Raw genomic sequence first — 10,955 nt, 5'->3', positions numbered from 1 at the left:
GCACCGTTTTCCCTTTTCATTTACCTTCACTTTCCTCTCCTCTTATTTCAAGAAGCTGCAACAATGAAGACATGTCACCATGGTGATAGCTAATCAAAAGACGAGGCCAAATTTGTATGAAGAGATTTTTCTTTTCCCTTGAGGTGTGGCTGTTAAGAATATTGACACACTGCGGTTAATGCACCATCTCTTATATATTTGCTTTACTTCTTATATCCGTATTCATCCACATAGGTACTTAGACATTTCTGTGGACAACCCTTGTGTGGGCCTCATTAAGAAATACCCAAATTCACACATTAAAATGTTAATCATGGTTATTTTTTCTTTTTTTAAATCTGGTTTCTCTCTAGTGACTTTCATTGACTTTTAACTGTTTCTCTGACCTGTAAGCTCTGCTAATACATTTTAGATTTCAAAGGTGCATATGAACCAGAATACAAGTCAAAGTGTTTACACAGGTGTATTTGTTTCTGACTGGAAGGGCTTGTTTTTATAAATCCATTTACATTGCCAATGATCCGAGTAGGAAGCGAGGGTGAGATAGACAAAGGGACGCATGCCGGTGTGACACACTACACCTCCACCAGTAATAGCTTTTCACCTCCACTCAGGTGCCTGGCAACTATCACACTGCCTGGTCATTCGACATGAAAAGAGTAGCAAAGCTCTAAGTGCAGTTTAAAAAAAGAAAAAAAAACCTGCAAGCAGGCAGACTAATGAGACTTTTTTCAGAAAACCTTGACAGAGAACCTGAACATGATGTGAAATACGGTTAAGGGGCATTTTAATACCACTAATTATCACCGTGCTATCATAAACAGTTTTTAATTAAAGTAAAAAGATGATTATTAATTTGAAACATGAGTGCCCATCACAATCTCACCTGAAGGTTGGTTGATTTGTAAAGCATCTGAATGAATTTACAGAAAATAATTAAATCAGCATGTTTATCTATTATTTCCCATCATGACATATGTGGCTTCATGATTATTACTGAGACAATGTCGCCAATCTTGAGGATTTGAATTTAAGTGCATCAAGAAGATCCCTAACGCAGCTTCCTGTGCCTGAACAAAAAAAAAAAAAAAATCAGAGAGCAGGTTTGGATCAGTCTGCCCACATCTGAGTGCCAGTAGGGTTTGGTGCAGACTGAGGTCATCAGACACAGACACACAAAAATACTAAACTCTCACAACATAATGAATGCAAACCGTCCACCCAGAGGGTGTTCCACTGTTTGTTACACAAAGAAGGTGTGCAATGCACAACTTTCCCAAGATATGAAAGGTAACAAAGAGAGGCTTTATCTTCCAGTGAACTGCACTTTCAATTAGACATTTCAAGGCCTCACCTAGAACATGGATAACAGTGACACAACAGATTAGATTAGGGGGGAAAAAAACCTGACAAAAAAAATAACATTTAGCTTACTCTTAAGTGCAAGGTCAGGTGAAAAAACTTCACAGATGAATGCACTGACCTCAGATAAGGCCGTTTATTTATGTCAAATACTTATCCACTGTGACTGCTAAAGGAAATGTGGTTCTGCCTGTAGTTTGACTTCGAGAGGAAAGGAGTAAACTCAGGAGCAGGAAAAAATCCAACACCAGCTTCTTGCATTTGCAATGCCAGCTGTCAACCTGCCCAGACGAGCCTCTGGTTACGTGTCCAGAGCTGACAGACTGTAACTGCAGTGACGTGGTCTGAGGCAGCCAAGAACATACTATCACCACAAGAAGCAGATCCCACTGCCATGGTTACGTAGAGTAATAAGGTCAGCATTTGACGGCGGATGTTACCGTCTGATCTACTAACGGGCTTTTATAAGCACTCAGTCGTAGCAAAAAATTACTTTCTGCTTGAATAATTACATTTTTTATAGTCATCCTAAAAACTGAAAAAAATAAAAGCATTCTTTAATTACATTTACATCTAGTTAAAGTGTTTCTCATGAATTCCCAGGTTGTACAGCAGCTTGCTGTGCTGTGGAGAGTCCTTTATTGTTCCTATAGTCACATGATTCATATTGACTAAACAGACATTGGTGACTAAAAATAGTCCCATTCAGCTCTGCTGCAGAGGACAAGTGCATTTCTTGGCAATTTAAAATCAAAACATAACTCGAAAAAGAAAAATCATATTTGCAGTGCATACAAACAAAACTGCTCTCTTACCAAGAAGGTGAAAAGATACACTGACTTGGTTTTGTATTTGGTCAAAATGTACACAGAGATTAATAACAAAAAGTATCATGTTTAATATTCATTTATTATCTCAAAGTGTAATAAAACTTACACTGCTTTCACTTAGCTTTACAAGTTACTATTTGTGTACTACCATATGAAAATGTTCCAAGTGAAAACATATGTTGCACAACATTTACATACTGTCTTCTCATTGTAAAAAGGGAAAAAAAAGTTGCACACTAAATAAGCTTGTGTTATGTTTGGTACATTTTAAAACCGGCATAATTCTTCCTCCAGGTTGTTGACCCAAATCATGTTTTAACTGACGTGTTTTCAATAAAGGTAACAATCTTAAGAAATGCACTGAAAGTTTCTCAAATATTTTCTTTATCCATTGCTATTCAGTTATAGCAAAAAAGAAAGAGCTGGTGTGAAGCAAACAGGAAACATTCTGAATGAATGGGCTCCTGTCCAGATGTCAGGTACATTGTCATGTTAGAGAGCATTGTACTCCACACACTTTGATGGATCAGTTGGGAAGTGTTTCTGGCAGATAGTCATTAGCCTCTTCAGACCCTGTAAGAAAGACACAAAAATGTTGAAAAATAATATCTATTTTTGGGCCATGTTAATCTTTCAGCACAAGGAACAAGCAATGCTATAGTTACTAAGAATGCATGAGCTTTATTATGTTTAAAAGAAGTTAAGTTTTAGTGTATAAACTAAAAATAACTCAAAAGTAATAGTGAAACACTCAATTTTAACTAAATTCAGTTTATTTCTATTATGCCAATTCACAACAAATGCAGTCTAAAGATACTTCACAACACAAAGTATACAGTTAAGATAGGCAGTATTGAACTCAATTTCTTATATACTAATTATATCCAATTAATAAGAGCAATACTGTCACGTTCAGCTTATTAAGTCAATATGATAAAAGTTTTCTAAGGGAACCCATCTGAAGGCATCGAGCAATCCCTCACTTGGATGCAGAGACAGTGAACAACTGATTGCATTTTATTATGAAGCAAGACATATTTCAAAGTAAATCATGTCTGGGCTTAAATCATCATTCTTGATTTATTTTATATCAGTGACACTTTGGTACTGAAGCCTTGCTCCAAATAATTATGTGCTGAAGCTCAGAATTATTATCAAAACTATTTATCTTTATCCAGCACCTAAATTCAGCTTAGACTCATGATGCATTCGAGTACCGGGAAACCGGGCAGTCAAAATGATTCTGCTCAAGTATTTTTGCTTACTGTTAACAGCAGATTGTCATCTGTTATTGAATCTCAACAACCATGTCCCAAACAAGACTTTTTTTTAGGCTGTCATAAACATCAGAGTTATTTTAAAACTGAAATTTTCCAACATGAGGTCACACTGTAGTATTGCATTAAAAGAAACAAACTGAATGCTGTGCCCCCAAATAAAGCAAACTAAGGAGATTAACAACACGTCACCACAGACAGCGACTGCAGTCTCCTATAAATTGACATTTTGCTACAGTTGCCACTGTTTTCATGCAGCAAAATTTGTAGGCTAGATTTAAATGTTTTCCTCTCAGTTTTGAAATGATTTACTGATAATTTGGCTCATCGCACACATTATTTTAATGATTATCCAGTTAGTCAAATGCAAACAAAGCTGAAGTTAGTTTTTTTTTTCCACTTTGAGTGTTCTGATAGTAGTAAATCTACATTTGTAGAACTAATAAACAAAACAATACAATTTTCCAACTTCTGCTTGCATAAATAGATTATAAATGTTTAAAGACAGTAAACAACAACAGGTCTTGAGAGTTGAGGTTCACTCAGAACCAAACACTGCAGGACATTCTTACTAAAACTAGCTTTCTATTCATATTCAGAACTGAATAACTATATAATTTATTTAACAAAAAACACCAAACCAAAATATAGATGCTGTGAGTAAACCATCGATTCAGTAGTCCTTTACCTTGTCTTATGAATGTCACCTTGTTTCTCTCCACAAGTATTTATTATTAATGTTTAGCATGCTAACTGATTCCCGATCCCCTTGAAGAGTTTTAATGGTCAAAAATGTTGAGTGTTTCATAATCTCTCTGACTTACAGGCAGTCTGACGTCAGGGTGAACTTGTACTAGTGTTCATGTATGTACCTGAACTGTCTGCAAAGTAATCAGTTTGCTCTGCGCTAGTCTGAGATCTCTGTTCTTTACTTTATGCTCCCTCATACAGAAATAACACACATGAAGTGTTGAGAACTTGGCAACATGGGAAGGAGAAGTGAAGTTGATTGACTGCTTTAAAATGAGGAATGATGTATGTCTGATAAAAAGAGCTTTTTTATGGTTAGCATCTGGTGCTTTCTGTTTATGAAATATCCGATATGATAGGGACATAATATCAATTGTCAAGAGGCAATAAGTTAATATTTAATATTTTATGTATGTAGCAGGAGCTCATTAGTTCAAAGGTAAAGTTCTGGGTGAAAAATTGGAATGACACAGAACAAATATCGAACACATGGATAGGTATGAGCAAAAAAACAATGAAAGCCAAGGCACCAGATTAAAAACATGTCATTACCAAGGTATTGTACAGAATAATATGATTGGTAGACGCAATAAGAAGTTTACAAAGAAGTCATGATGCTAAATGTTCCAGATAGCTTTTGAAGCCATAAAATAAAAGGTGAAAAAAAAAAAAACATAATTGCACCATAAATCAATCCCAATCAAGTGCCTTTTATAAGATTTCTGTCAAAAGTCAAATCAAAAGTGTTGTTCAAGAGCCTAGGAGTTCCCACAGAGAGATTTAGAAAGACATAGAAATAGCAGGGGCATTTTTTCTCATAAAATCAATAAAATAATCCAATCAAAAAACAACGGTCTCCATGGACACTTACTGCAAAGAAATGCTGTAGATGATTTTGAAAAGTCAGGAGAAGACTGACAGGTTAGATAAACCCAAAGATAAACTTCTTGAATGTAATTGCATACACCATGCTCAGTTGTTTCTGAGAACTCCATGCAAAAAGTAAAGGTGGGAACACCAGGATGCATGCAGTCTTACAGCACATAGTACTGACAAACCTCATACAAGTGCCTTGAAGCTGTCATTACTAAGACAGGTTATCTTAAAGTACATGACAAAATTCTCAGAGTGCGTTTCTTTCTTATTCACAATTCAATGTGGGAATTACTTTGCTCACCTGAATATATTTTCTCTGTGTTTCATCATTAAGAACATGGGCCACATGTTTGGAGAAGATCTTTTCTCGTCCAGTACGGGCATGGATACCCACCATGGTCACACCAATAGGCCAGGGAGCATTACCAATAGCCATCTGTAGGTATGCATCATTAGCCTGCAATGAAAATTTGTTGTTAAAACATGCAGTCATGCATATACAGTAGTCAGAATAAATGTGAACCGCTAACTTACCTGAACATATTCCCTCTCCAACATGAACTTAATAATGTCTGTGATCGACTCTTTGATGTCAGAAGGTAAATTCTGAAATAAGTAGAGAAAATAAAGACAGAAAAATAATTCCACCTGTCATATCATCTTGTAAGAGTCTGATTTGAATATTTTAATTTAAAAAGCAGTACCTTCTTCCTGAGCTTTTTGAAGAGGGGCTCAAGGTAAGACTCAGTCTGTGAATGTGTTGCACTGGCTACCTTTCCCTGAACGCTGCGCTTCACGTGGTCTTCTCGGCTGTTCAGATCTTTGGCCCAAACACCAAGAAGAAACTACAACAGCAAGTGCAATATGTTTGAAAACAACTTTAAACACACTAGGACTATCACATCGATACATCAAGACAGTAGCAGCTTGTAAGTTTTAACACTACATAAGCAGTAAAAAGGTTATATTCTTGGTAACGTAGCATAAAACATAACATAGCTAATGTAAAATGATTGCTTAAGTTACAAACAATTTAAGTAAGATTTCTTATAATGACTATGCAAAATAGCGTTTTATACAGTGGTAACGAGTGAACAAGACAAACTTCAAAATGAAGTCACAGCATTATATAACTCCAAGCAAAGCTAAAGAAAACATGTTTAGTTGACAGACTCAAACTGGAAAAATTTAATCATAGTTCTTTACTTTTAAATAAATGAACAAAGAACCATGTCCTGCCTTATGTGCAAATAGTTTGATAACTTTCTGTTTAAAAGAAAAATGTGGTCTATTAATTAACAGTGTCAATTTAATTCACATAGTCTTGCCCCTTTTTCCAGGTCCAGGACTATAGCAGAGATCTTAGACAGGGATTAGTTGAGCTTTACAACATGTCTTACAGCTGAGTCTTATAATTAGGTTAAATTGATAATTGAATTCCAATTGAATATGTATTAAGGAGGTGAATTAAGATGATATAGTGAATCAAACTGAGGAAATGGATTCCAACAGTTCCCTCTAGACAAAAATGGGAGTCTTTTTTTGCCTTACCTTTAAAAATTTGGCAATGACATCCTGATCTCCATTGTCATCACCCGTGCCCAAGGTTTTCCCAAGAGCCTATAATCAAATTTGAATAATATGACAATGTTTTTTTTTAACTCTGGTCAACCAAACAAAATTGTACAGTAATTAATTAATAAATAAGAAATACATAAGCTCATAAAATGTAATCTGAATGACTCCTACAGTTTCATAAGGATTATACCTCAAGCTCTTCTATGGTGGTGTTTTCTTCATGAACTTTCAGGTCGTGCTGTGTGTCTGGTTCCCCTGACTCTGTTCCTCCAACAATCTCATTCAGGTACTGCTGGTCGATCTTGTCCATGGCAGCTTTCAGGTCATTCCTCAAACCCTGGACATGGTGAAAAAACAAAACATATCAAGAGTGGTGAACAAATCTAAAATAAATGCAATACTCAGCAAAGAATGGGGTTATTTTGGAGCTTTCCAGAGCTTTAGAACAATAGTGGTGCTGCTTCAGTTTCCTAAATATTTTACCTTGTTTACTTCTGGGGTTAAGATCTCAATTTTCCGGAGTCTCTGAAAAGCGTCATAATCAGATTCTCCAAACAATCGGATTGGTTCTCCTCGCTCCCGAAGTCGTCGAATTACCTGCACAAATACAGCAACCGCCAAAATTTTAACTGCAACATGCAAAGGGAAGAGTACTGAAAGGCAGGTTATTATGCTATACTCTGACTGACTGACCTCCTGTCGTGACAGAGTCATTGGCAGCTTCTCCTCTGTCAATTCAAGCTCCAACACTGGATTAGCTGAAGTGGAAGGCTCATTTTCTTCTGCTTTATCAAGCTTCAGGACAGCAAGGATGAAGAGAAATGTGTTCATTACTCAATCATGCTGGGTAACACTGATAAATTCATCATAGGGAAAGATTGTTCTCTTGCAACAAATGCAAAACAATAAATAAATTTAAAAAATTGATTAACAAATATGTGCAAAAAGTGTTATTTTCATGTCAGCTCAAATGAAGTCTCTGTCCTCGATTAATTCAGATTCACTTCAGCATATTAAACTCACACAACTACAACAGTTCAGCAGAACGCATCGCAGAGTTGTCCTTGGGCTTTTCACATTTTTCACATTACATTTGCAAACTTCAATGTAATCTAGTGATATTTTATATGTCAGAACACCACAATATATACTTGTGAAGAGAAAGAAAAATTATGTGCAGTTTACAAAATTTTAAGTTTTTTTTTTTTTTTTTTTTTTTTGCTCACTTTGTTGATCAAATAAGCAGCCTTGAGGCAACATGTATCTTTTAATCTACATTAAAACATAGGAGAGCATTACACACCCCACAGAACATGCTGTTCCCATGGGGAAACATGAAAGTGGCAGCATGATGCTTTGGAAATATTCTTCTTCCACTGGCAAGCAGAACAGAAATAAAACACAAAAGATTTAAGACTATGGAGGAGATTTGACCTCCAGGACAAGGAACCTAAACATAAAGCTGTGCAATGACATATCAAAAGATATGAATGCATCAGAACGGATCAGTCATGGTACAAATATCCATCCAACAGTCTGTGGAAACTGGCAAAAATTAATGTTCATAGAAAAGAAATGCATGGTGAACTTTTCAGATTTTTATTTATGAACATTTCCCTTTCTGTTTGCTCTACATTTTATTGGTGTTTCACATAAAATTAAAGAAAAACACATTGAAATTTGTTGTTTATATGATGTGAAAAACCTCAGGGGATATGAAAACATTTGCAATGGATTGTTTATCAAATATTTAAAGACTTCCACTATGACAGATTAAAACATTGTTTGCACATTCAAAAGCCAAATTGAAACTAAAGTAAATTTAATGTCAAGTGGGAAAATGAAAACTAAAAAAAGATATAAAATCATGCATTAATACGCACATGCATTGCAGCCTTTCAGATTGTGGTTTCAGGTGCACAGTCTAAAAGACCAACTATAAAATGGTAAGAGGATGTTTCCCAAGAAAATACAAACTAAACATAATTTATTGTTACATCAAGAAAGCAATGAGTTTTGTGTTTTGAATTCTGGGGAAACAATTTTGATGGGATTACAAAAATAACAAATAATTCTTAAGGCCACTTGTAGTTGGTCTAAAATTTAATCTTTTTAAAATAAATTACATAATAAAAGCAAAGCTTGACCAGATAACTGTTTGTTTTTAACCAATATTCAATATTAAAATACAAAATCAGGCTGTGTCCCATCTAAGCTCCGTTTCTTCCTTCCCTTATCTACTTACTTTCTAACAAATAGTTTTGTAACTTTAACAATTTTAGACAAAAAAAATTGTTAATCGTTAAAACATCCAGAAAACAATTACTAATTTACAGTTTCTTTTAATCCTCAGTAACCAGAGAAGATGCCAAGGAAGAGGAAGCTTTTGGGACACCATTTTTATCCTTTCATCATGCATCCTGTTTGCTACTTTCACTGAGCAATCCCATACCTGGCTCTTAGGAGTTTCTGTCTGAACCTACAGGTGCAGGCAGCAGAGGTAGGTTGCAGAAAAACGACACAGTGAACACAACACTAATGCAGACCTGAACAGAAGTTCGTGGCCTTAGTTTGTTTTCTAGAGAATGTAATAATAATAATAATAATAATAATAATAATAATAATAATAATAATAATAATAATAATAATAACCTTTATTTAACTGGATAAAAAAAAACCTCATTGAGAGCTACAGTCTCTTTTTCAAGAGGGACCTGGTGAGATAGCAGCACTGTTTACAAGTATAAATATTTCCACTAAGTAATGCAGAATTTTACAGAAATGCTCAAGACAAAATTGATAAAATTACTCGGATGTGTCAGCATGTGAGAGTAAACACAGTCAAAAAATATGCTAAAATGTTTACCTTGTATCCACATCTCTTAAAGTACTCCTCTTTTTCCTTCCGTACAAGATCAGCCCTTTTAAAGCATTTTTTGGATTCCTGGAAAAAGATCAATAATTAAAGGATTTAAAGGACTAATGTCCCATATAGATGTAAATGAAAACACTCATCACAGGGTAACCCTACAGAGTCAAGACAACTCAACTAATCTTTTTGTTTTTATTTACATTCATAGTATGCAATTAGAAAATAAATAGAAAATGTCGCCATTGCAGAACTTTATAGGTTCACAGGTTATGCTTAGAATAACAAAAACAAGACAGTAGAGTGAGATTATAATAGTGACATTTTCGGCTCATTGAATATGATTAGAATATTTCTCAAACTCACTTTTTTGTTCGCCTAAAAGTGAAACAGTTATACTCAGTTTGACAACACAAAATTGAAAAATTAAGATTAAGAAACTTGATTCATGTTAAATATTTGACTGAATGACACACTAACTAAAGATAATAACACCCATGATTGTATTTCTTTACATACAGTCATAAATATTATTTGCAATTGCAGCAAAGTAGAGAATTTTGATAATCATGACACAAATAAAGCCTAAGCTAACATGGTACCGTATGTAGTTCTGATAAAATTATGTCACAGTCACAAAACAATGCTAATTATATTTTGGTATAAGTAAAAACTCTAAAACAGGTTTATGTTAAAGCGTATGGCGTTTGGATGTTTTTTTTTTTAAACATGTAAGATACTTATTGCAGTGCTGGTGGGTTTGTAACGATGAATCTGACATAAAAACACGACCTTTCTGGAAAGAAGCTAGCTTAATTAGCACTAGCTAACAAACGCTAGGCCAATATTAAACTAAACTTAGAAAATAGAAATATCTCCTAATACTCACATCAACAAGCTGTTTTTCCTCCAGAAGTTTCCTCTTTCTTGCTATTTCGGCTTTTAGTATATCCATTTTGTTTTTATGGAGAGCTGCTTCTTTTTTGATGTTCTTCGTCTTCTTCTTCCGTTTCTTCTTCTTCTTCCAGCTTCGCAGCGGTTGGCAAGCAGGTTTTAGGCGCATTACCGCCACCTTCTGAAATGGAGTGTTGATGAAACTATTTTCTATCATAATAAAGAATTTAACATTTACTCATATTCTCAACAACATTTGTAACTTATATTCCTCTACTATGTGTATATCTAATATATACATATGTAACAATACACGCTGTACAAACTCACACTAATCTGTACATGTTTGTTGAACATTTTAAGTGTGTGGGGAACCAAATTTCATCCTTGACATGGTCTCATGTTCTTTCTTTATTCTATTACTTTTCCTAAACTGCCTCACCTTCAGTCGAGTACCACAAAAATATCAAGACTTCTTCAGAATATAGACAGATTTTCTTAACATATAACTTGACTATT

The 10,955-nt window shown here is 34.8% G+C and overlaps 1 protein-coding gene across 2 annotated transcripts; it reads right to left on the bottom strand.

Annotated features, from left to right (window-relative positions):
- Positions 1-2,252: 2,252 nt before the first annotated feature.
- prpf18 (PRP18 pre-mRNA processing factor 18 homolog (yeast)) lies at positions 2,253-10,569 on the bottom strand. Of its 2 annotated transcripts, XM_055036032.1 has the most exons (11): positions 10,432-10,569; positions 9,540-9,617; positions 9,126-9,152; positions 7,367-7,468; positions 7,157-7,270; positions 6,864-7,010; positions 6,647-6,715; positions 5,800-5,940; positions 5,630-5,701; positions 5,397-5,552; positions 2,253-2,765 (listed from the first exon to the last, which is right to left on the bottom strand). In XM_055036032.1, the coding sequence occupies exons 1-11, from the start codon at positions 10,495-10,497 to the stop codon at positions 2,685-2,687; spliced, it is 1,053 nt and encodes a 350-aa protein (XP_054892007.1). In that variant the 5' UTR covers positions 10,498-10,569; the 3' UTR covers positions 2,253-2,684. The 2 variants fall into 2 exon arrangements, with proteins under 2 accessions (XP_054892007.1, XP_054892014.1); XM_055036039.1 differs by lacking the exon at positions 9,126-9,152.
- Between the last annotated feature and the right edge of the window lie 386 nt (positions 10,570-10,955).

The sequence above is a fragment of the Poeciliopsis prolifica genome, unplaced genomic scaffold (assembly GCF_027474105.1).
Source record: "Poeciliopsis prolifica strain line A6 unplaced genomic scaffold, Auburn_PproV2 SCAFFOLD001, whole genome shotgun sequence".
In the NCBI taxonomy this organism is placed as follows: Eukaryota; Metazoa; Chordata; class Actinopteri; order Cyprinodontiformes; family Poeciliidae; genus Poeciliopsis; species Poeciliopsis prolifica.
The sequence above is the reverse complement of the archived record's forward strand: the minus strand, read 5'-3'. Positions and strand labels throughout refer to the sequence as shown.

What these genes read in the sequence shown, in the direction of transcription:
- prpf18 (XM_055036032.1), bottom strand. Translation starts at nt 10,497, where the DNA reads ATGGATATACTAAAAGCCGAAATAGCAAGAAAGAGGAAACTTCTGGAG. An exon ending in CAGAAACTCCTAAGAGCCAG is followed by an intron (nt 7,469 to 9,125) that starts GTATGGGATTGC and finishes GCTGTCCTGAAG; the next exon opens with CTTGATAAAGCAGAAGAAAA. An exon ending in CCACCATAGAAGAGCTTGAG is followed by an intron (nt 6,716 to 6,863) that starts GTATAATCCTTA and finishes ATTTGATTATAG; the next exon opens with GCTCTTGGGAAAACCTTGGG.